The 24,990-nt window shown below is 45.5% G+C and overlaps 1 protein-coding gene across 4 annotated transcripts in view; it reads right to left on the bottom strand.

The window, feature by feature from the left end:
• The window catches only part of ASTN2 (astrotactin 2), an 873,140-nt gene that overhangs the window by 735,815 nt on the left and 112,335 nt on the right, over positions 1-24,990 (bottom strand). For all 4 annotated transcript variants that reach the window (XM_027034940.2, XM_027034941.2, XM_027034944.2 and 1 more), the window contains exon 2: positions 10,902-11,089. In XM_027034940.2, coding sequence (XP_026890741.1) covers positions 10,902-11,089 — 188 coding nt within the window. The remainder of the gene's footprint in view (positions 1-10,901; positions 11,090-24,990) is intronic.

Raw genomic sequence — 24,990 nt, 5'->3', positions numbered from 1 at the left:
CCCCCTCTCTCTCCCTGACTTGTGCTCTGTCTCTCAAAAATGAATGTTAAAAAAAAACTTTATAAACCTGTTATTTTGAATATAGACTCACGAGAAGTTACAAAGCTAGTACAGAAGAGTTCCTGTATACTATTTATTCAGTTTCCTCCAAAGTTAAAATCACATATAAAAGAATAATCAAAACCAGGAAATAAATGTTATAATACATTAACAAGACTACAGACCTTATATGGATTTTATTATATTTTCCATCAATGTTCCTTTTTTGGTCCAGGATCCCATGTGGCATTTAGATTCTATGTCTGCCCAGTCTTCTCTTATCCGTGACAATCCCTCAGCCTTTCCTATCTTTCATGATTTTGACACTTTTGAAGAGTGCTGGCCAATTATGTCGTAGAATGTTGCTCACTTTGGGGTGTGCCTAATTGTATTCTCACAATTACAATGAGGGCACACATTTTGCACAAGCATCAGGAACGGCATTGTGCCCTTCTCAGTGCATCCTAGCAGAGGATTCATGATGTCGATCTGTCTTATTCCTGGTGGTGGTAACCTGAATCACTTGGTTAAAGTGAGGTAGTGGGTTGAATGGTAGACCCAAAAAAAGATAGGTCCCCATCCTAGTCCCCAGAACCAGTGAATGCTACCTTATTTGGGAAAAGAAAACAAACAGAAAAAAAAGGTCTTTGCAGATGTAATTAAGTTAAGATCTTGCAAAAGAAGATCATCCTGAATTACCCAGGAGGGCTCTGAAGCCAATAACTCATGTCCTTATGAGAGACATACAGAAGAGAGGACATAGAGAAGAAGGTGATACAAAGACTAAGGCAAAGATGTGGAGTTATGTATGCAGGAGTATTTATGTATGTATGTATGTAGTCCCGAGCCACAGAACACCTGACACCTCCATAAACTAGAAGAGGCAAGGAACAGATTATCCCCTAGAGCCGCTGAGAGAGTACAGTCCTACTGAAACCTTGATTTTGGATTTTTGGCCTCCAAAACTGTGACAGAATAATTTTCTGTTGTTTCAACAGCCCCCCACTTTGTGACAATTTGTTACAGCAGCCCTAGAAGCTGATACTACTTATCTACTAGATTCTCTACTATAAATCACCATTTTCCTTTCATAATTAATAAATATTGGGGGGGAATACTTTGAGATTCCGCAAATATCCTGCTTCTTCTTGAAGTTTCACCCTTTAATATTCGTATATATCAGTGGATCTTGTCAGTAGTAATTTTAACAGTGGTGACTGTCTAATGGCGATCTTCTACTTCCCTCTTTCCTTCCACATTTATTTATCAATTGATTTTCTATTGTAAGAAAGAGCTATGTCTTCTATCCCATTCATTTATTTAGTCTATTATTTACGTCAGTATTTCAGAGTCAATATTCTTTTTTAAAAAAATGTTTTGAAATGTTTATTTTTTGAGACAGAGAAAGAGAGACAGAACATGAGCAGGGGAAGGGCAGAGAGACAGGGAGACACAGAATCTGAAGCAGGCTCCAGGCTCTGAGCTGTCAGCACAGGGACCGACACGGGGCTCGAACTCACAAACTATGTGATCATGAGCCTAAGTTGGACGCTCAGCCAACTGAGCCATCCAGGCGCCCCCAGAGTCAATATTCTTAATAACTCCTGCCCAACTTAGCTCAAAGGATGTTTGTGAAGGTGAAGCATGAGTGTGAATTAGGGAGAAATATTTTAAAGGGCAAAAGGAAAAGAAGGGATGTTCTCTGAGCACTGTGCTGAGACATTCCATGTGTCTTCTCCCCTCAGCCCCATGAATGAGAGGTCCACAGCCTCACTGTAGATTCAGGAGACAGTAACAATCAGAGAAGTTCAGGAATGTGCCTGAGACAAGCAGCAATAAGAGAGTCATACTCTGAACCAACATCTGTCTGTCCAAACGTATGTTATTTCCACCAGACCAAGTTGTCTTCTGAGGACTGGGAGGGGGAGGAAGGGGAACTAACTGAAGGTGGATCTTGAAGCTCTATTGTGTCCAACGCCAAGTTCACTGGACATTTTCACCGTGGGCTGACTCAGGGCATGGGGGAAGGGGAATATACAACGTGAATACCGCACAGCACACGTGTATTCATTCTGTGTTGTTAGAATACTGCACACACAGAAGCTTCAGGTTCTTTTTTCCTTTTTTAATGTTTATTTATTTTTGAGAGACAGAAAGACAGAGCACAGGCAGGGGAGGGGCGGAGAGAGACAGAGACACAGAATCTGAGGCAGGCTCCAGGCTCCAAGCTGTCATCACAGAGCCCGACGTGGGGCTCAAACCCACAAACATGAGATCACGACCTGAGCCGAAGTCGGAAATGTAACCAACTGAGCCACCCAGGTGCTCCAGAAGCTTCAGGTTCTTGAAGCAAAATGAAATGTGCAACAACAAGCCGGAGTGTAAAGGTGGAGAGTGGTCACCAAGAGAACATCCCCCTCAACTCTGTCAACCTGCCTGCTGCCCTTCCTGCCCCTGCCATGCTTCTCTGCCATCTCTAGATCTCCCCTCTCCCTTCTCTTTTCCACCTTTTCCTCTGCTGCTTCTTCTCAGATCCACTGTGCCAGTGCCCCCCTCCATGCCGTGCAGGAGGCCTTCTGTCCCTCTCAGCCCCTGACTTCCTCCTCATCACCCTCCTCACCCCAGGACCCTTCTACCACTTTTTCTTGGGCTTGGGTTCTATCTGCCCCTCCACCTCCACCCTTCCTTCCTCCCTGCCTTCCTCCCTGTGTGGTTCCTTCCTCCCTGCCTTTTATTCTGCATCCTCTTCCCCTGTCTCTGCTTCTACTGCTAACTCCTTACCAGTCCATTCCTGCCAATTTCCTTGTATTTTTCTACATCTCTCTCATTATCATCAGCTCCCTTTTTCTCAGTTTCCCTCTCTGTCTCCGATAGTTTCTATACACCTAACATAGAAGAGCTACTCAATGAATATTAGCAGATGTCTATTTTTCCTGTCTGTGTTTCTCTCTGCCTCCCTCTGTCTCATATTGCAGATTATTTTTTCTTATACACAGTCCTATCCTGCATCCCAACTGCCTCTGTTCCCCTGTCTAGGTTGCCTCTTGCCATCTCCAGGATTTTCTTTCTGGGCTTGACTGTCGGCCCAGACAGACGGGGTAATCCAGATGGAGAACATCCTTTTTCTAGCCTCCTTCTCTCCACCCGCAAAATGAAGGTGGGGTTCAGTCTGCTGCCGTATGCAACCGCCCACATGCCCATTCTCTGTAAAGGACTATACACCTCTGCCATTGGCTTTGGGTTGGGCCACACATGTGCTTTGGCCCTGGCCACAGAACATGAGAGAACCCCCTGTCTGAGCACTAGCTTGCAGAAGCGTCCTCGATTTCCACCAGTTCTTTTGCTCATTCCCTCTGCCATGGAGACCAAAGGTCTCAGGCTGGGGCTCCCCTTCGGCCAAAACTGCAGAATGAGAAGACATGCGGAGCTGAGCCACAGAGACCGCAGCTGCCAACACGGAAGGCGCGTGAGCAAGAAAGCACTGTTTGGTCAGTCACCAAGATTCAGAGCGATTTGTTTGTAGAATAAACGTGTGCCAGCTGACTCATCTAGAAAAGTTGGATTCTGCAAGGTCTAAGGTGCTTTGGGCTCCAACATTCCAACCATATTTTATAGCTCCGTCGCTTCTGCAGAAACCTAGCCAAATCCTTTCATGGGCATTGTCTCAGTTCAATGCCATGATTTCAATCTTAATTCCACTTTTACAAATGACCAAACAAGAAACTCAGAGAGGTGAAGACATCCAAACCTCCATAGCTGCTATGAGGAAGACTCTCAGCTTGAAACCCAGGCTCCTGACACCAGACTATGTTCTTTCTACTTCACTATGCTGCGTCCCTAAATGCTGTGGGAGATAAGTCTCATATCCTATAGACGGAAGCCATGGCTTATCCTTCTCACGGTCCCGTAAGCCTAGCTAGAGACCCTACATGCTTTTAGTACATTCTTGTTGTTGAGGTAAGTCAAACCTGAGCTACCAGGTTCATGTGGCTTGAATTTTTAAAACTTAATGCATGCATCTGTGATTTTTAAAATTCTACTTTCTTAAAAAAATAAACGGGATTCATGTACATAAATACATGTACATAAGTACATAAAAATGTACATGGTGTATCTGTATTGCCCAATCTTATCATGTCCTGCAACTGATAAACGCTTGATGATCTCAACTTATAGATGGGGGTCTTAAGACTAAGAAGGGAAGTGTGTGCCTATGGTCAGGGAGCAAATGAGTGTTAGGGCTGGGACACCCGAGTCCCAGGCCACAGCTTCATGGCTGTATGTATCGCGTGTTTTTTTTTTTTTTTCTGCCACTATATCATTGTCACCTTTCCTTTTAAAATAATCCCCCTTAGGATGTTTTCCTCACTACTCTACTTTCTGTCCAAAGGCTTTTGGGACCTGCAGTCTGTAATGGCCTGGTTTCCCCTGTCCTGGCTGCCCTGGGCTTTCTTCAATAATATCACTTATAAATAACACAGCAATGGCACTTGTTATTGGTGAAACCCGCCCCCCCCCCCCCACACACACAAAATATATGTAGGACTCCTAATGCCCAATACCTCAGAACATGACCTTATATGGAGAGGAGACTGGAACTTTATGGAGGTAAGCAAGTTACAACAAGGTCATTATGGTGGGCCCCACCCAATATAACTGGCATCCTCATAAAAAGTGGAAAAATGTGGATGCAGAGAGAGACACACACACAGTGAGAATGCCACATAAAAATCAGAGCTACGCTGTCATAAGCCAAGGAACTACAAGAAGCTGGAACGGATATTTCCCCTAGTGCCTTCAGAAGGAGTGTGGCCCTGCCCACACCTTGATCTCAGAAATCTAGCCTCCAGAAGTGTGAAACAACACGTTAGGTCACTCAGTCCATGCACTTTGCTATGGCAATCCTCGGAAACTAATACGCGAATAAAGGGCAGAGTCCTAACACTTAGGAAGACCCAGCTATGTGTCAGGCTCTAGCCGTATGTACCTTATGTGAGTCATCTTACAACAACGCCCTCAGGCAGTTACTTCCATCCTCACCCCATTCCAGAAGAGGAAATGGAAGCAGAGGGAGGAAAGATGCCTACGTTACACAGCTAGGAAGTCAGTAATGGAGCCAGAATATGAACCTGGGGACCCCAATCCACAGTTCTTGCACATTAGTTATATTCTCTGTGCCTGCATGTTCTCAAAAGTAGAACAGGAGTTCAACAGGATATCTGTTGAATTGGGATTGTGTAGAGAATTGAGTGAGTCAAATATACGCTGACAATACAACACTAAGTGTTTAAACCATGCTTATTAACACTGTTATTTTCAGGGGTGCCTTGGTGGCTCAGTTGGCTAAGCGCCCGACTTCGGCTCAGGTCATGATCTCACAGTTTGTGAGTTGGAGCCCTGCGTCAGGCTCTGTGCTGACAGCTCAGATCCTGGATGCCTGCTTCATATTCTGTGTCTCCCTCTCTCTCTGCCCCTCCTCTGCTCACGCTCTGTCTCTAAATAATAAGTAAACATTAAAAAAAAAAATTAAAACATTGTTATTTTCAGATCCTTCACAATTTTAACTATTTTCTCGTAACTTTTCTAATCATTGTTTCTCTGAGCATGGGATCCCCAAAAGTAAACACATTGTTTCAGGTCTCATCTAGAACCTCTAAAATTAGTTATTCAGAACACTAGTCTTTCATTAACACAACTTAAAATGTGGAAACAGGGGTGCCTGGTAACTCAGTTGGTTTGTGAGTTCAAGCCCCGGGTCAGGCTCTGTGCTGACAGCTCAGAGCCTGGAGCCTGCTTCGGATTCTGGGTCTCCCTCTCTCCGTGCCCCTTCCCCTCCTCAAAAATAAATAAGCATTACAAACGTTAATAAAAAAATACATTAAAAAAATAAAATGTGGAGCCACTCTTACCACTTTCGACAATCAGAGTCCATATAGTTGGCTCATTCTGAGCTTGTGGTTGACTTTTTCAAAGCTTTTTTTTTTCTTTTCTCTTATTTTCTTGCAGATAGGATTTTCATTGTTAGGTTTAGCAGGCAAGGAAACCACTGCATGATTGAGTGATTAAATCAATGAACTAAGGAATGCATGATATGCTGTGAATGAATAAATGCAATGGTTGGGGAAATGATCTAAAGTCATTTTTCACAGAAAGCTTTAAAAAGAATTATCCCCAAATCACACAAATCCTTTAAACAAAGCTTCTGATTGAGAATGGGAATAATAATTCCTTAGATTTATGTGGCATTTTATAATCCTCAAAGTATTTTTCTATATATTATTATGCCATAGAATTATAGATCTTATAAGTGTGAGAGAACCACACTAGTCATCTAATTTAAGTATTATTTCTCTCAAAATCCTGATGACTAGGGCTTCTACCCTTTGCTTTCCTACCCCCAGAGACAAAGAACTGACTACCCCTTACTCCGTCATCCAGTGCCAGATAGCTCAAACACTTGGAAAGGTCTGTCCTGCCATGGACCGGGGTATTGGGCCCTTATAACCACCCCTTCACTGTGGCCCACCCGTATAAATGGTGGGAGAATGAGGGAAATAACAGTATCTATCCTACAGAGTGTTAGAACAATTAAATGGAATAACCCATGTGCTGCAACTAGACTGTGCCTGGCATACAGAAAGTCCTCAATGGTGGCAGCCATTAATTTCATTGTGCAGGACACTGGCACATGTAGGTGCATTCAGTACCTAGAAAAACTCTCAGAATTAGGGAACATTATCCCAGTTTCACCAATGATGGTTTTGATTTGGCCAAAGTCATAAAGCTAGCAACAGAGATACTATTCAATATTGGAGTTGACTTCCAAGTCAAACCCCCACCCCCTTTAATCTACCCACAGATTCCACACAAGGAGGAGTCTGTGCATGAATCTGCCCATAAGGTCTTATAAATTTAAGCCAACAGCTGATGCAGAGAGAAGAAAAATGGCAGTCTAGTATGCAGAGTAAGGGTGGAGGTTCTGGAATCAGCCTATATAGGGTGAAATACTGGTTTTCCCGTTTAATCTTTGGGTGACCAAGTCACATCAAATAGCTACTGAGTTTATTAATATCTCAGGTTCAGGTCTTAACAAACTCAGAGCATGCTGGTTCCATTCCAGAAGGCATGAACTATAGCAGGTTCTAATGACTGAGCTGGAGCTGGTTACCCTACATGAGTGGGCAGGACGCTTGTCCTGAGAAAACAGAATGGAGGACATTGACCCTAGAATGATTTGGATCTTCTCACAAACGATCTCAGATCTTCACCAAATACAGAAACAATGCAAAATTTGATAGACCAGGAGCCATCCTGCCGTGAGTAACCATGTGACTTGAGTTTAGAATCTTGGGAAAAGTCTGCTCCCAGAACTGCATTCCTGTTAACCACATAGCCTTAGAAGTCAGTTAAACTCACTGCATCTCCAGTTTCTCACCTACGAAATGGGAAAACAGATTTTAGCCACTGTGAATGCTATTTTCAATGGTTGTTTAGGGGACAGGAAAGCAAACATTCTTTTCATTCTTGCTGAACTGTGGCCAGACCAGCACGGACAGATAAGAGTCTAAGCCACAGAGAGGTGTGCTGTCCAGGCCAAGTTCCACTGTCTGTCTGGGGGATCCTGGATGACTTGCAGCCTATATGGGACCTCAGTTCATCCATTTATGAAATGAAAAGGTATATTAAATCAACACATCTTAAAGTTTTCAACGAAAGTGCCCCTAAGACTTGTACCCAAATGTTTATAGCAGCACTTTCAACAATAGCCAAATTATGGAAAGAGCCTAATGTCCATCAACTGATGAATGGATAAAGAAATTGTGGTTTATATACACAATGGAATACTACGAGGCAATGAGAAAGAATGAAATATGGCCTTCTGTAGCAACGTGGATGGAACTGGAGAGTGTTATGCTAAGTGAAATAAGTCATACAGAGAAAGACAGATACCATATGTTTTCACTCTTATGTGGATCCTGAGAAACTTGACAGAAGACCATGGGGGAGGGGAAGGAAAAAAAAGTTAGAGAGGGAAGGAGGCAAACCATAAGAGACTCTTAAAAACTGAGAACAAACTGAGGGTTGATGGGGGGTGGGAGGGAGGGGAGGGTGGGTGATGGGCATTGAGGAGGGCACCTGTTGGGATGAGCACTGGGTGTTGTATGGAAACCAATTTGACAGTAAATTTCATAAAAGAAAGAAAGAAAGAAAGAAAGAAAGAAAGAAAGAAAGAAAGAAAGAAAGAAAGAAAGAAAGAAAGAAAGAAAGAAGGGGAGAGAGAGAGAGGGAGAGAGGGAGAGGGAGAGAGAGAGAGAGAGAGAGAGAGAGAGAGAGAAAGAAAGAAAGAAAGAAAGAAAGAAAGAAAGAAAGAAAGAAAGAGCGAGCCCCTAAGAATAAGAGCTAATGGTCTTAGGTGCCAAGCCCTCTGATACAAGTGCTCGGTGTACGTACACAGTAAGTATTGGTGGAAGCCTCATTTACAGATGACAAAAACAAGGCACAGAGGAATTTAAAACTTTGTCCAAAATCATCCAGAGTGGTAAGCGGCACAGCAGGACTTTACACCCAGGCACTCGGGCTCTGGAACCTGTGCTTATTATGAACCTCCACGTCACCCTACCTCACCTCAGAGAAGCCGGGCTGCCATCAACAAATGCCTTGGGGTTCAAGGTTTCCTGGACATGACTCTATCTCCTGAAGAGGTAGTAAGGTGAGGACAGGAAAGATCCAGATTTTGGAGCCCTGAAGATGGAAAAGAACTGGCGGGACCACAAGGTGGTAGCCTTGGGCCACATTAGTGTGAGGGCAGGGAAGATCTGGATTGTGCCAACCTCCACAGGGCCTACTCTGCCAGCCACATCTTGAATTCCAGATTCGTGTGGGTCTTGATGAGTTCTCCTTTCCAAGCTGAACTCACTGAGCAGAATAAAAAGGTGAAGAACACCTACAGTCCTTGGAGACAGAGTGTGATTTAGTGGAAGTAACACTGAACCTGGAAGCAGAGAACGTCCATTCAGGGCTCATTTATAATTGAGATTATACCATCTAGGTTACTGGGCTATGGGAAGGATGTAGACAAGTAAACGTGAGGCCAAATCCAGAAAATGCTTAATAAATATTAATCAAAAACGGAGTCTCACTCTCCAACATGAAAAAAGTAAGTCACGCCCCCTCGAGTCTTCTTAGCATCAGATGGTGTCCCATGCCCCGTGAACTCTTGAGCAAGTACCCTGAAACACTTGCACCCCAAAGTTAGCATGCAGGCACTCACTTGGCTTGGCATGTGGCTGCATCATTTGCAAAATATATATATGGGAAAAGTCTATCGCACTCATTCCGTGAATAACACAAAGGCCTTGATTTGTTTTTCCACGTGATAAGCATGCGTTAGGTCCAAAATTAACACTGCTGTCTGGCTGGGGTATGTGTGTGTTTTTCCAAAAAGAGAAAACTTCCAAGCTCTTACTCAGCCCTAATGAGAATGTCTAATGCACAGTGTTAGGTGAAGAGGAACCAGGAGACTGGAGACCAAGAGCAAAGGTCTGTCCCCAGTACAGATTCTCAATAAATGTTTCTGACTGTTGAATGGAAAATACAGGAGTGCACAGTAGTGCTGCTTTGCTGAGTGGCCTTATGCCAAATTCTTCACCTCTCTGAGCCATACCTTTCTCACGTGTAGATTGGGAATCACATTTCCTATCCTTATGCATTCGGCAGAGCCGTGCTACAAGAGAAAATAATGGCTTGAAGAGTGAAAAGCACTAGGGAGATGTCACTTGTAGCTATTATCAGATCTCTTCTTGAGCCAATTAGACCCTGTACATTCTGCATAATGAATTTGTTTTTTCCTATCTACCATGCAGGGCCATTAACTACAGCTTTTTGAAGAAACCATTAATATGAGCCTACATACATTTTAGACCACCATTCAAGTGATTTAAGCCCTAACAGCCTTCTCTGAAGAGAGAGCAGACTCCAAGAGCTCCAGGTCATAGGGCCGACAGAGATGGAAGGCCACTTCACCTCTCTGTGCCCGTAACTTCATCTCTCACATGGAGGTGACATGCCTGACTCCACGCATTCTTGGTGGGAATGCAATGAGATAATGTCCTTAAATGTGCCCTGCACAGTGCTTGACACACGCTTGGACAGTCAATAAATTCTTGCACTGAGAGAAATAGTGTGGAGGACATAGTTCAGGCTTTGTAGTCAGACATGCTTAGGGGTTCGAGTGCCCAAGAGCATCTCTGTCTCTTACTAGCTATGTGACCTTGGGTAAAGTTTCTCTGCCGCCGCGACTCAGTATTCACAACTACAACAGGAGGGTAATGGAGGGGCTTCGATGTGTGACTATGGCTAAGCCTAGCCCAGCGCCAAGGGTCACCATGTACAATCTACACTGCAGAGGGTATTGTGACGGTCAAAGCACCTGGCCTATGAAAGGCACTTGGGAAAGGGCAGCCCTGCTCCAATTCTGTTCCGATTTTGTTTGTTCAATCATTCCTGGAAAGGCCAGTTGTATTTTGGAGCACTGAACCTCAGCCCTCGGTGGAACAGGCCAAGCACGTGACAGATGTTAAACAGCTATTCCCAGAGATGTCGGCCAAAAGGCCAAGGAGCTGGAGACCCTTTATTCTCTTCTCTGAAGCACAATTAGTTTGTCACAGCTGACAGATGATGGATGGGTATGCATCAGTCCAAGTGACACCACAGAATCCACCTGACCTTCTGCTTATCATTCTAACCTCTTGCACTCAGCCAATTCTCTTCCACCTGCCACTGGCAACCCCTGCCTCCCTCCACAGTCTCCCCAACTCACCCTCTCCATCCCCTAGCACCTTACGGCATTCCCCCTCACTCACCATCACAGAAATGTGGAGAATGTGCATCTGCTCCTCTACAATCTCTGAAGGCTCCTGGAGCGTGGGCGCCGTGGCCCGGGCCAGCTGCCCGGCACTGCTCATGGAGACGTGGAAATACAAGGTGCCATTCTCGAGCCATTGCTGTCTCCAGTGCACCAGCGAGATGTCCGCCGCGGTGCCAGACATCTCTGTAAGATAAGACCAAAGGCGCTGGGTGAGCGGCATTGCCTGGGCCTTGGTTTTCCAGGGAGGGAAAGAGCCACACATGTTCAGGAGATCAGAAGGCACCTACTTTGGATGCCTTTCCATCCATCAAATCTATGAGCCGGACACCATCGCTTCCATTTGTACGTGGTCAACTGTGGCCAAGAATCTCCCCAAGCCACAAAGTGTAAGAGACAGAATTTGAACCCAGTCTGTCTGGGGTCCTTGTGTATAGCACCATCCATGATAAGGCAATTCAGTCCATTCAATCAAAGTGAGCAGAATCAATCTAAGCAAGAGATTCAAGAGTTCACATTCTCCTGAGGCCATGGAACTAGAAGACGATGAAGGGAAGACATCTCCATCCATGAGAAGAGCAGGGGTTTAGAGTGTGAATTCTTTAAAAGCTGAGTTGGAAGCGTCAGGGCATCACTGCAGAACCCCGGAGCTGGAAAGGCCCAAGAGAACATGTGGCCCAGCCTGGGTGCCTCAGAATTACTCTTTATAGGAAAGGAGCTTGGCAAAGGGGTTGTTCTGAGCCTATTTCTCCTGCTTCAGTCAGAGAAGCCCCATTTTTTGCTAGTGTATATACTGCACCCCCAGCAAGGGAGTGTTGGCACAAAGTTTCCATGACTTAAAAATACTTCAAAAGTCACTGCCCTACACTAATGTTCTCCCATGACCAAGGGGAAGTTAGAACCTCCTAGCAAGCTACAGTCACCTGACCTCTTAATTATTATTTTAATAGTACTTCCATTCAGTACCAACATAGCCTCTTATTAAATAAGAAGGGTGACAGCATTAGCTTTCAGGAAGTGTCCTTGCACTGGAGGCACCTGGCTGGCTCAGGCAGTAGAACATGCGACTCTCGAACTTGGGGTTGTGAGTTTGAGCTCCCGTTTCAGTGTAGAGATTACTTAAAAGAAGTGTCCTTGTACCAAGATCATACAATCTTTTCATAATGTTGCCTACTAGAGGGAATATGTCCCTGGAAATGTCCTAGAAGGACAAAGGCCTATCAGGGTATCTTATGAAGAAAGGGGAAGGTTGCTAGGGTTCCAGGACTTCATTCAAGCGAGGGTTACCATAGGAGACGAAAACACTCCATCGTAGACAAGTAGCTGTAATGATGTCTGAAGCTTGGAGCTCTGCACTACAGAGCTGACCTAGGAGTCGTATTCCCATAGTCACCAAAGACCTCATATACGTGTGTGTGTAGACACACACACACACTTAAGGAGGGTTGGTGGGGAAACAGAGTTAGAACTTCGTTTCCAGTCAGCTCTCCCTATGCCCCACTACAACCCCCGCCAAGTCTGGCGACACTGAAGGAAACAGAGTCACCTTGAAGAGATGTTTGCTCACCAAATTCTACTGAATTATTCTTGCATCGTCCACCCCCCATAGACTAACTCCTTGAGGTTCACAACCAACAGTCCTTAGGGAAGAGCATCTGGCACTTCATAAGTGCTATAAAAAGTTAGCTATTAATATTTATTATCATTATTATTATTAACAGGCACAGGATCTAATTTACCCTTCAGCTGCTCTGAAAAAAAATCCTTGAGACATCCTTGACTGCTTGCTTTCTTTCCCTCTCCTCCTCCAGTCCACCAGGAAATCCTTCAAAAGCCACCCCAAAGTCCCTTCCCTTCTTGGCTCCTCTCTTGCAACCACCTGGGCCAAGGTACCACCCTCTCTTGCCTGACTTACTACAAGCTCTTCCTAACTGGACTCCGTTCTTGCCTCTCTGCTCTTCTGTCCATTCCCACACAGAAACCAGAGGAGCCCTGCCAGAACCTGTTAGCTCCCATCAGCCCTCAGCGCCAAACCGTCAACAGCCTCCCACCTCATTCCAAGTAAAAGACAAGGTGGCCAGAACATAGGAGGTTACAAGTCCAAGTGAAAACCTACCTGGGATGCACTAAGAGTTGAGCAGGGCTGGAGACCATCACAAGGACCCTAAGAGCTCACTGTGGGGCGCCACGGGAGAGGCTGGCTGGGTGGCCAGTCTGTGAAGTGGGCCTCTTCCCAGCACCTTCTCTCCACACACCGCCCCACCTCCTGGCCTCAGCACCCGAAGCCCTGGCAGCAACATCTCTGGCAGCCAGCCAGCTGGGCCGAAGCAAGGTGAAGACATGGTAAATGGCCTTGCTCAGTACCTCACTCGTATTTCTCCCAGGGCATTAAAACCTATAACCAGAGGCCCAGAGAACCCACGGCTACAAGCTGCCTCTGGAAATGGCTGCCTCTCATTCAGCAGCTCCAGAAAAAAAGGACCCCTGTGCCAATGGACCGCCAGGCACTTACAGTGCCACATCTGATTGACACAGCCTGGGACAGGGGAGGCAGAGTCAGTGAAGGAGGGCTGGCTAAAATCTGCACTCTTCACTCCTGGAGCTCTCCCTCCCCAGCCTGTGCTCAAAATCCCACCATTGAAGAAGCCTGTCCTCCTCACGTTCAGATTAGGAAACGGAGGGTCACAGAGGGTGAGTCACTCACTTAAGGCCACTGGTGAATGTATGCCCAGATGGACCCAGTGGACTTCCAGTCCACACAATTTCTACTATGCCGGTAGCTCTTACAACATCTCCTTTTCCTTGACTAAATTAGCCCATGAACCAAAACTAGATTGAGCTCTTTGTTTGCTACAGCGATGAGTGCACAGTCAGCAGACAGTAAACGTTAAATGATAATAACAGTGTGTGAAACACAGTAAATATTGAATCACAGAGATCAGCTCTGGACTCACTCTATTACAAAGGAAGGAAACTGTTGCTGAGGCGGGGAGGAGGGCCATGGAGCCTCAAAGAGAAAACCACCTTGGCGGAAGCAGAAGGCCTGATCATTCATTCCCTCATGCATTCGTTCACTCACTCATCCATTCATTCATGCTTGTGTTTGTTTATTCACTCATTCAACACACTTTATTGAGGGCCTACTCAATTGTGAGTACTTTAGTAGTTCAGAACATGGAATGAAATGAGGCATAATCTTGCCTTCAGGAAGCTCAGTCCTTTCTTTAGTGGCAGAAATTCTACCCACTGCCCATCTGGCATCTCCCTGCCCACACATGCACACACTCTCCATTTATTGTGGCCCAGAATCTGCGCATTACTCTGACTGATCCCCTCCTCATGTGCTCCAGCCCTGCAAACTTACAACCGTTACTCAAACAGACCAGGCTTACTCTTACTCTTGTCTCAGGAAAGAAGGACTCTTTCTCCTGTCTGTCTGGAACTCTCCTCCCAGACCCTGCAAACCACTTTCTCCTCGGTGTTAGTCTCCCTGACCAAGTGACACCTGTTCAGAGAGGCTCTGCCAGTTTTAGCTAAAGTTCTCTCTACACACATCACACTCTCTGGTATCCCCTTTACAAAAACTTGTTATAGCACTTATCACTATTTGAATTAATCTTGTGCATTTTCTAAGTTTATCTATTTGAGAGAGAGAGCATACATGAGCGCTAGTGGGGGAGGGGCAGGGAGACAGAGAATCCCAAGTAGGCTCCACGCTGATAGCACAGAGCCTGACATGGGGCTCAATCCCACAAACTGCGAGATCATGACCTGAGCCAAAATCAAGAGTCGGATGCTAAACCAACAGAGCCACCCAGGAGCCCCAATCCTATGCATTTTCTTAAACATGTATTTAATGCCTGCCTCTCCAGGAGAGCAGGGATTTCCTGCCATATCTCATGTACTTTTAAAAGTGCGCCACGCATAACAAGTGCTCAAGAAAAAATTACTGAATTGCCAATGATGAATACATGCACACACACATATCCATAATAAGATTACGGAGGTAGAGTTTAACCTCACTAGAGTATTAAAGAAAGAGTAAGTAAGCTCCACTGGGAATCTGAAGGTGGGACAGGACTCTCCTAGCTTAGAGACAAGGAGCCACTCTAAAAACATGGTGACATGAACGTTGCAAAGAATGGGCAAATATTGTTGGCCTTCAGAGAGAGGAGGCATGGAGATAGGCTGGGCAGTTGGGTATTTCAGGGTACTAACACCGCATGTGCTAGTAGGAGTGTGGTGGGATGTCAGCTGGAAATGTACTTCAGACACAGGGTTAAGGGCTTTGAGTCCCTAGCGACACAGTGTACTCTCTTCTGCATGCGGTCGGGAATCAGCAAAGTACACTTGATCAGAGCGCCAGTCCTGTGTCCATTAAAAACAGGTCAAAGAAATACTAGCATAACCAAGGCCAGCTCCTGAAATTCCCCGCTGATTGATTTTCCAATTGCATTTTCCCCAACCTCTTCCCCTAGTCCTTCCATATAAACATTTCATTGAAGTCTTCAAGTCACATTACAATCAAACTTAAAGCAAAAGGGGGACTAAACGCATTTGGTTGGGAACCAAGACGATTCCCATAAAGGCAGATTATGCTGACATGATGAATATAAAACGAAACAGCAGATATTAAAGTAGGAGAATTGGTGTGCCATGCCTTCCGGCGGTGGGCTGACTCCACTACCTGCCTCCCTCCCACCTCGGATAGCCTGGTTTTATATTGGAATCATAAAGAAACACAGGGATTGCCTTTTCACCTTTCTCTGTTCTCCCCCCATGGGCTGCAACTCGTGAAATATTCAATAGGCTCAAATCCCCTCAACCACCCCGCTAAAGCCAAGTGAGCGGATCAGCCTTCATCAGTGATTCTGGGTAGACCGCCATCCTGCCTCAGCAGCCACAGATGCCTTTCAGCCTCCTGGAAAAGAAATAAAAATTCCCGAAGGCGTGTTGTGCTTTTAATTGGCTTGTTCTTCCTAATCTATGGCACTCATTGTATTTTTATTTAATTCCTGAAGGTCATTATGAAAATAAGCAGCTCTTCTGATCACCAGCCATCTTGGTAACATCTCCCAAGTGGCTAACTAACCCTCCGTCAGATTCCACAGCTCCAGCTGACCCTCCAGCAGATTATTCGCAGAAGGCCAGAGAGCGCTTCTGATGAGTTTGCAAATGGTCTTTGCTTCGCTGAGGGAAGGCAGACATTACGTGAGATGAACTCACTGCCTAGGTACAAAGAGTTGAGAAAGGTAGAGATGTTAACTTCCATCATCCTTGCCATTAGCTGTCCCAAAATTCATGGGGGCGGTGGTGGGTCATCTCTACACAGCAAGTCCTGCTGAGTGCTTAGGAAATGTATCTCAAACACACGCCCTTCCTTTCATGTCTACAATGGTTGCCTTAATGCAGACCTTTATCGTCTCTCTTGTGGAATACTTCAAATGGCCTTGTGCCAGTCAGGGTCTTATCACAGAAGAGAAGACACACTCAGTAAGGTCGCTGAGAAGGGACTGTTTACAAAGACTTTGGAAGTATATTAGTCAGGGTCCTCCAGAGAAATAGAAGCAACAGGATATACATATATTTATATAAGAGAAAAAGACTTATTACGAAGGGTTCGTTTCTATGGTTATGGAGGCTAAGAAGTCCCAAATCTGCCAACTTCAAGAAGGAGAGCTAGTGGCACAGTCCAGTCTAAACCCAAAGTCCTGAGAACCGAGGGAGCCAATGGTGTAAATCTCTGAGTCTGAGTCCAAAGGCCCAAGAACTGGAAGGGCTAATGCCCAAGGGCTGGAGAAGATGGGGTATCCTGGTTCAAGCAGAGAGCAAATTGTCCTTCCTCTACCTTTTGGTTCTGTTCAAGCCCTCAACAGGTTGAGCGATGCCTGCATTGATAAAGGCCTTTCTCCTTTCCTTGGTCTACGGATTCAAATGTTAGTCTCTTCTAGAAACACGCTCAGAGACACATCCAGAAATAATGTTTTACCAGCTCTCTGGACATCCTCTAAACAAAGTCAAATTGCATAAAATTAATCAACACAGACAGGATTAAGGTAAACCAGTGATAAAGCACCTCAAGGTTGACAACAGCAAGGAGCTGTCACCACCCTAGGCCCAAAGGGGCAAGGGGAGGGGTATTTATAAAACCATGAAACAGCCACAGTTGTAGGAAAGGGTTGCCAGACAGGAGTTGTGGCCTTCAGTAGAATAACCCAGCTACTGACAAGGCATGGCCCATCATGGGAGTGGTGGGGTAATAAATGCTCCAACCTCACTCTCCTTCTACCTGCTAATCTCTTGCAGGTGCCTTCCATGGGCCAATTCCAACCAAACACCCAAGGCGGAGCAACTCATACAGGTCAGTCTTCCAGGGCCCTCAGCAAGGAGGAAAGGGTGAAGAGTGGATCTTAGGGAGTCAGTGGCGACTACCTAGAAGGCCCCAACTGGTATGCCTACCTCCAGGCTTCCTTCCAACCATCATGCAAATAGCTACCAGGATTAAATTTCCAACTTATAAATCTGACCACATCATTCCCTTGCTCAAAATCTTTCAATGGCTCCTGATTCCCCTCAGGATAAAACCTAATTTCATGAGCCCAGCACCTGAATTTCTCCTCTGCCTTACCCCTCTTCACCCCTTTCCCTGCACTTACACATTAAATCTGATCAAATATTTAGGTAATCTCCACATATAGTATACTCTTTCCTAATTCAATGTCTTTGAAGATGCCTTTTTTTTAAGGCCAAGAGAAATCAGTTTAATTTTATAACACATCATTTCGTTGCCTCGACTAAAAATGCTTCTTCAGAGTCTGGGAGAGCCTTTCCTACACAACCCTATCCCCTGCTCTGGAAGATTTCCATGACCCCCATATGAGCTAGAAGTTCCTTTACGCTTCTATAAAGAGGAAGTATTGCATGCTATATAATATCATAGACCCTGAGAGACCAACTGCTTGAATTTGAACAACAGCTCCCCTGTGCTCAAGCTGGGGGTCTTTGGATAAACTTTTTACCTTATTTGTGCCTCAGTTTCTTCATCTGTCAAATGAGGATAATAATAGCACCTGCTATTATAGAAATAGAGCTATTTTTCTGCTATTATGGAAATAAATAAAACACCTCATAGAGTTATTTTGAGAATTAAATAAAATAGCGCAAAATAGTTTTTAACCTTAATCTGGATCCTCAGTAAGCATTCCAGTTACATTTGTTACATATTACTTCACACACATAATTACAGCATCCTATTTTACCACTGTCTTGGTCTTTGCTATTTATCTATGCAGCATTTGGTATTTACCTATGTTAAAATGTGTTTATACAGCTGACCTCTCTCTTATTGGACACTAGTACAGGGACACTTCAGAGCCATTTGTGTACCTGAGTGCCTGAGACAGTGGCCAAATGCAGGGCAGAAGGCTCCACAAACATGTGTGTTGAGTTGAACTGAGCTGTCCCCGTATCTGAGTTCAAATGGGCACGGAGAGGACGGAGAGAAGAAATGCCAACTGAGGACAGCAGCGATGGCTTGATTCCCATATAACGACACTACAGAAATTTACTTAACATCTGGCTCAAGTTTAGGCGCCCTGGAGAATGCAAATGAAGAGAAAGCCTTCAAACGTCCAGGGTGTTTGCATTTCTGATGGAGACAGACAAGAAGTTTATACAGAAAATAGATAATCTTATGATTCTGTTTAGACATAAGTATGCGTGTATACGGCTAGGAAGAAATATATTGCAACAAAATACACTGCAACATCAAGAATAGTGCTCTTTAAATGGTGGGATTGGAGGTGATTTTAATCATGATCTGATTCATTTTCCTCTACATTTTCTACATTGAATATATATTACCTCTGCATCTGCTAGAGGCAGATACATGCTCACTTTAAAGATTCATTTAGTCAACCAACCTTTTCTGAGATCTGGCATTGAGGAACTCTATCCTCGGGAGCTTGGGCCAAGGAATGGAGAAAAAGCATGCTATAAATAACTATAAATCAAAGTAGAAAGCTTAAAGGAGAGGAGATGACTTCTGGCTGGATCTAGAAAGTTTCTTTGCGGAGGAGCCTTAAAGGATGGGCAAGATTTCAACAAGTGGCCGTGTGGCAGAGGGCACTGTAAATGGATGAATGGCACAAAGGCAAAAAGACAGGATTGCAGATGCAAAAGGGGGTAGTGGGAGGAAACCAGCAGAAAAAGCAGAGGGTCATCAGTGCAGAGGGAACAGAAGGATATAGCAAGTCTGCAGAGAGGAAAGTAAAGAAGGGGCTGCCTTTACCTATGGGCTATCTCCCAGAAGAATAACGAGTATGAGGCCCCACTTGGGACTCCTTCATACAATCAGATCAAGCCCTAGTTGGAAGGTAAATGAAGCTCTCCAAATACCATAAATTAAAATGACAGGATAAATGGATGGCTGATGAATGGGTGGATGGATGGATAGATCCTCGTCTTTGTAACCTAATCGATAATCACACAGTCTGGATTTGTGAAAAGAACACTGAATCTGGAGTCACATGCTGAGGTTTGCGTGATACTTCTCCACCAACTAGCTAGTTTACCTGAGGACAAGTCAGAAAGCCTCTATGATTTTCTTTCTTTATTTGTAAAGTGTGTGTGTGGTGGGAAGGGTCACCTACTATCCTACTTATATCACACCTGACACAGAATTAAGAGAAAACAAAGCCATGCCTAGCAATATGCTTAGAAATCTCGAAAATCTCAGTCCTAAAAGCAAATGCCATCATTGCCCCCATCATTCCAGAATATAGCTTCCACGGGGCACCCAGCTGGCTCAGTCGGTAGAGCATGTGACTCTTGATCTCAGGGTTGTCAGTTCAAGTCCCACATTAGGCGCAGTAGAAGTTACTTAAAATAAAATTATTAAAAAAATATATAGCCTCCATAAATATCTTATGACTGTCTAAAATGTGTCAGGCACAGTGCTAGGTCCCACAGATTAGGTAAATCAGGCTCAGTGCCAGGTCCCACAGATCAGGTAAAAAAGACCAATTTGATTGCTGCCTTCCATTCCAGATGAATGTTCCTCCATGGCCACTATCCAGCAACAATGGCCATATTTTCCTCTTGCTTCAGTTTCATTCATTTATATGTGTATATATATATATATATATATATATATATATATATATATATATACGTATATATATATATATTTAATGTTTGTTTATTTTTGAGAGAGACAGACAGAATGCGAGTGGGTTAGGGGCAGAGAGAGAGGGAGACACAGAAGCAGAAGCAGGCTCCAGGCTTTGAGCCGTCAGCACAGAGCCCGACATGGGGCTCAAATTCACAAGCTGTGAGATCATGACCTGAGCCAAAGTCAGACACTCAACCGACTGAGCCACCCAGGCGCCCCTCATCCATTTATATATTAATTATTCATTCATTCATTCTTGGTACAAGATTGCGTCTGTCTAGGTAACTGCTGTCCTCAGTCCTTAGCATGCAGTAGGTGCCCAACAAATGTTTGTTGAATAAATGCGTCACTCAACGCACATTTCAGGAGTTCCCTGCCCTCAAGAAAATCACAATCTAGGAGAGCAGGAAAAGGAAAATCAATGAAAGTGACAATCCTGTTGTACCAGTCACGAGAGAGCATGCACAGGGTGTCACAGGAATGTATGTGAGGGGTGACTTAATGCTCCTCATTTATCAGGGGTCTGGACAAGGTAAGCAGGCAGAGTCTATAATCTGGACATTTTATAAGTCTAAGCGATCCTGAGGTCAGACCAGGTTAAATGCCCACAGGATGCATCACTGAGGTACGTGGATTGGGAGTTCACCTCGGCAGGGTAGGGGGAATAGGGGGTAGAAGATGGAGAGACAGCAGGGGCAGGGATGCAGCCACGGGAACAGCACTTGGACGAGGACACCCCAGGAGTACCTCAGACCCTCTCCTTCCTCACCCCCATGTGTCAGCTCATCTATGCCTTTGCCCCCAATCTGCCCCTCTCAATTCCTTGGAGAACTGTGTCTTTGGCAAAAACAAAAAACAAAAACAAAAACAAAAAAACAAAAACCTGCTTTCCCTGGCCACCCAGTGGAGATAAATAATATAGTTATACCCAGGTAAATAAGGGAGAGGAAGAGAATTAAGAGTTATTGGCAAGGGAGAAAAGCACATCATTTCAGATTCTATTTGAAAATAGATGGATAGTTGACAGAACTGAATCTTATTACTCCTGGTTACTCTCTCCTGAAGCATTTACCTCCCTCCCTTGCTGCATTTTTTCACCTGGTCTTTCTTTGTCATTTAGCTTCACTATTTGCTCTTGGTTTCTCTGTGTATTTGCTCTCTCTTTCTTTCTTTTCCTTTCTTTGCTTAATGCATCCAAACAATCAATGAATTTTTTTCTCTCCCTCCCCTATTTCACAACATTGCAAATGGATGTGGAGAGGGAGCCCAAAGAATGGGGACAGGGACTAACTTTCACCAACACCCACTCTTGTGTGCCAGGCACTCAGCTAGGGGCGGGAAACCCACATAAATAAAGGAGAGAGTAGGACATCCATTGTTCAGCTGTGCTACCCGAGGACTCAACAGGTGACTGGATGCTCCCAAGATCTTCCCTCTAGAGCATGGCAGAGCGGGAATTCAAGCTCTGGTTTCTTGATTCCAAATCCAGTGTTCTCCCCACTGTCCTAACTGGGCTGAGAAAAGGAGTTTGCATATTTGAGTAAAAAGATGGAGGGACCAAGTCCACACCGGGGGTATGCCAGGAGTACCAGGACAGCACCTCCGAGTCAGCCAGGTGCTCTGTCCATATATCCCGTCATGATGGAGTCATTTGCGGGGTGAAGTGTTGCTGTTGAGCCCTCTGTTTTTAAAATGAAAATCTCTCCTGGGAGAGGTATATGAAGCGTTCTGTCTTGGGGTGAAGTAAATTTTTAAAACCACTTTGCTCCTTCCTGCTGAGCGACCTTTAGTAAGTTAGGTTTATCTCCCTAAGCGTCACTTGCCTCCTATGGAAAATGAGAGTCATAAAAGCAACCTCTGGGGCACCTGGTGGCTCAGTCAGTTGAGCGTCAACTCTTTATTTCAGCTGAGGTCATGATCTCATGGTTAGTGGGATCAAGCTCCCTGCTGGGCTCTGTACTGACAGCGGGAACCTGCTTGGGATTCTCCCTCTCCCTCTGCCCCTCCCCTGCTCTCACAGGCTCTCTAAGGAAATAAATTAATAAATGATCTATTTTTTTTAAAAAAGGCAATCTTTTTTTTTTAATTTTTTTTCAACGTTTTTTATTTATTTTTGGGACAGAGAGAGACAGAGCATGAACGGGGGAGGGGCAGAGAGAGAGGGAGACACAGAATCGGAAACAGGCTCCAGGCTCTGAGCCATCAGCCCAGAGCCTGACGCGGGGCTCGAACTCACGGACCGCGAGATCGTGACCTGGCTGAAGTCGGACGCTTAACCGACTGCGCCACCCAGGCGCCCCAAAAAAGGCGATCTTTAACAAATGTCCCGAGAATTAAGAAAGATGCCTGTTTGAAGGAGCCAGCACTGCATTCAGCACCTGCAAATTCCCTGACAGCTGTCTGTCTTCTCGTCACTCTGCCTATCTCACCACTGTCAAGACAAGAATCAGGTTGTTTCGAGAGCAGTGGGGGACGGCACAGTACAGAATACAGAGAAGGAGGAGGCAGAGGTTAAGCGTCCCGCTTCACTTGGAAATTGTGTCCACGACCCTGTGGCCTAGTCCCTAGAATCCACACCCCCCCACACACCCTTTTCAAGTCACCTCTACTGGCTATGACCTGGAATCGCAGAAAACCTCACATACAAACGAGTACCAAGTGATGGAGATCGATGATCTAATCCACCATTTTACTGACCAGGAAATGGGGACCATAGAGAGGTAGCAACTTGCCCTGAATTCCACAGCCTCATAATGCAATGCTCTTCAAGGATTATAAGGGGCCTTGAGACAAAGATTTGGGGAGGGGGCAGGACAGAGCTTTACAAAAGGTGGAGTCTACCTGGCTCCTAAAAGTGGTTTACCACTAAGGAGGGAGGGTGTAAAATTCCCTGTAACTCCAGCGCTCCCTCCACCCGGCCTAAAGATGCTACCACGATGGCTCCTTAGGCCTCTGTTGCTGAGTCTGACTTGTCAATCCCCAACCTCCTTACCTCAATCCAGAGGTTCCCCATCTGAGAGCCACAGGCTTGGACTCACCCCTGACAGGTAATAAAACATAATGTGTCAGGAGAGCATGGTACCACGCAATGTTGTGGCCAAGGGAAGAAGAAGGAAACCTGTAAAATCCCACAACCGAACAGAAGCGAAGAGGGTGAACATACCTGCCCCTGACTCCACCAGCTATTTGCAGTAGGGTGGGAGAGCTGGACATGAAGGAATCCCTTCACTTGATTAATTCATCCCAGTGCCAGACGCTGGCCACCCGTTGCCTCTGTATCCGCACCACAGTCCACTGGCCCTGAGCAGCATCACGGCCTCTCCGTTCTCGTCCACACTGCACTTCCTGCCTGAAATGCCCGAACCTCTCCTTCTGCAACACAGACATCATCCCCCTTCAAAATCTCGCTGAGATGACCCCTCCGAAAAGCCCTGTCCAAGATGCCCTCTCCCTCCTCTGAGCTCTAAGCTCCTCTGGCACGTTTCTACTCCATTCCCTGGTTCACTAACCTCACCAGTCTGCAATTCTCATTTCCTTTGCTAGCTCATGAGACTCTTCTGGGCCAAGAGTGACTATTATCTCCTCTATTTCCCTCTTAGTAGCTCAGCCTTCTTTTTAATAGCAGGTGCTTGATAACTATGGGCCAATGCAAGATTCAAATCAAGGTCCAAGAGGGTGAGACTTCCAACTCCAATTTCACAGATGGGAATACTGAGACACAGTGGGTGGAAAAGTTACTTAGAGACATTGAGACCCAGAAGTGGGAAGAACCAGGTGAAGCCTAAGAATATATGGGTCCACCTGTCCCCTAACCTCACCCCTATCCCACCACAGAACACCTGCAGCATCTATCCGAACAGCCCCAACTTGCCCCAACTTGCATCACATGGCATGTGATGTGGCCAACTCACGACCAGTCAGCGTCCTGTGCCTTGCCTAGGTCTCCAATTGCGTCATTCCCTCCCCATTGCCCTGCCTATAGAAGCATGCCCCCATGCTCTTGTTCACGCGCTTCCCTCTCCCAAGGCTGTTTTCGTTCTTTGTTGCCTATGGATCTTCAGGACTCAGCTGTAAGTAGACCCAACAGTCAACAATTCATCCCCTCACGTCTACACCTGTGCAATGTGACACTGCAGATCCCCATCAAGAGGTGAGTCTATCCCTCTTCCCTTCGAATCAGAGTTGGCTGCCGGACTTTCTTTGGCCAAAAAGACAATGCCAAATATGACACAAGCAGGGACTTGAAAAGTGTCAGGGTTTGCTCTCTCTTGCCGTACTTGGAAGCCCTCAAACTGCCATGTGATGGAGCGTGGGATAACATGCTGGGTGATAAGGGAAACACAGCCCATTTTCCCAGGTGGAGAGAAGCCTTCCCGGACCATCAGCTCCTGGAAAAACCGCCAGCTGACCACAGACACATGAGAAAGCCTGGCAGAGATCTGCCAAGGCCAGCAGAAGAACTTAGCTCAACTAAGCTCAGCCCAAACCACCAGCCCCACGTAATTATGAGCTAAAAACCCACTGTAAGCCATTAAGTTTTGGGTGTTTTGTTACACAGCCACAGATACCTGGAAGAACAACTCAATGTCACTCCCTTTGTGAAGCCTCCCTGCCCCCAATGCTGGGGTCGGGAGCCCCTCATCCTTTCACTGCTGTGCTTATCACACTGTATTGTAATCACTGCTTTGGTTATTTCACACCTCACCTACCCTCTGCTCCCTGAGTCTCCAAGCTTCTTAAAATGAAAGGCCTGCTCTCCCTTGCTGCCTGCTATCTCCCTAACACCCAACTCAGAGTAGGTGCTCAGTGGGCATGTGCAGAACAGAAGGCATGGCCTCAGAAAACTCCCCCCCCCCCAGGTGGGGTCCTGCCACATCGTCCTCAGCCCCATCTCCTCCTAATCAAAATCTCCATG

Source organism: Acinonyx jubatus, chromosome D4 (genome assembly GCF_027475565.1).
Source record: "Acinonyx jubatus isolate Ajub_Pintada_27869175 chromosome D4, VMU_Ajub_asm_v1.0, whole genome shotgun sequence".
NCBI classification, from domain to species: Eukaryota; Metazoa; Chordata; class Mammalia; order Carnivora; family Felidae; genus Acinonyx; species Acinonyx jubatus.
The sequence above is the reverse complement of the archived record's forward strand: the minus strand, read 5'-3'. Positions and strand labels throughout refer to the sequence as shown.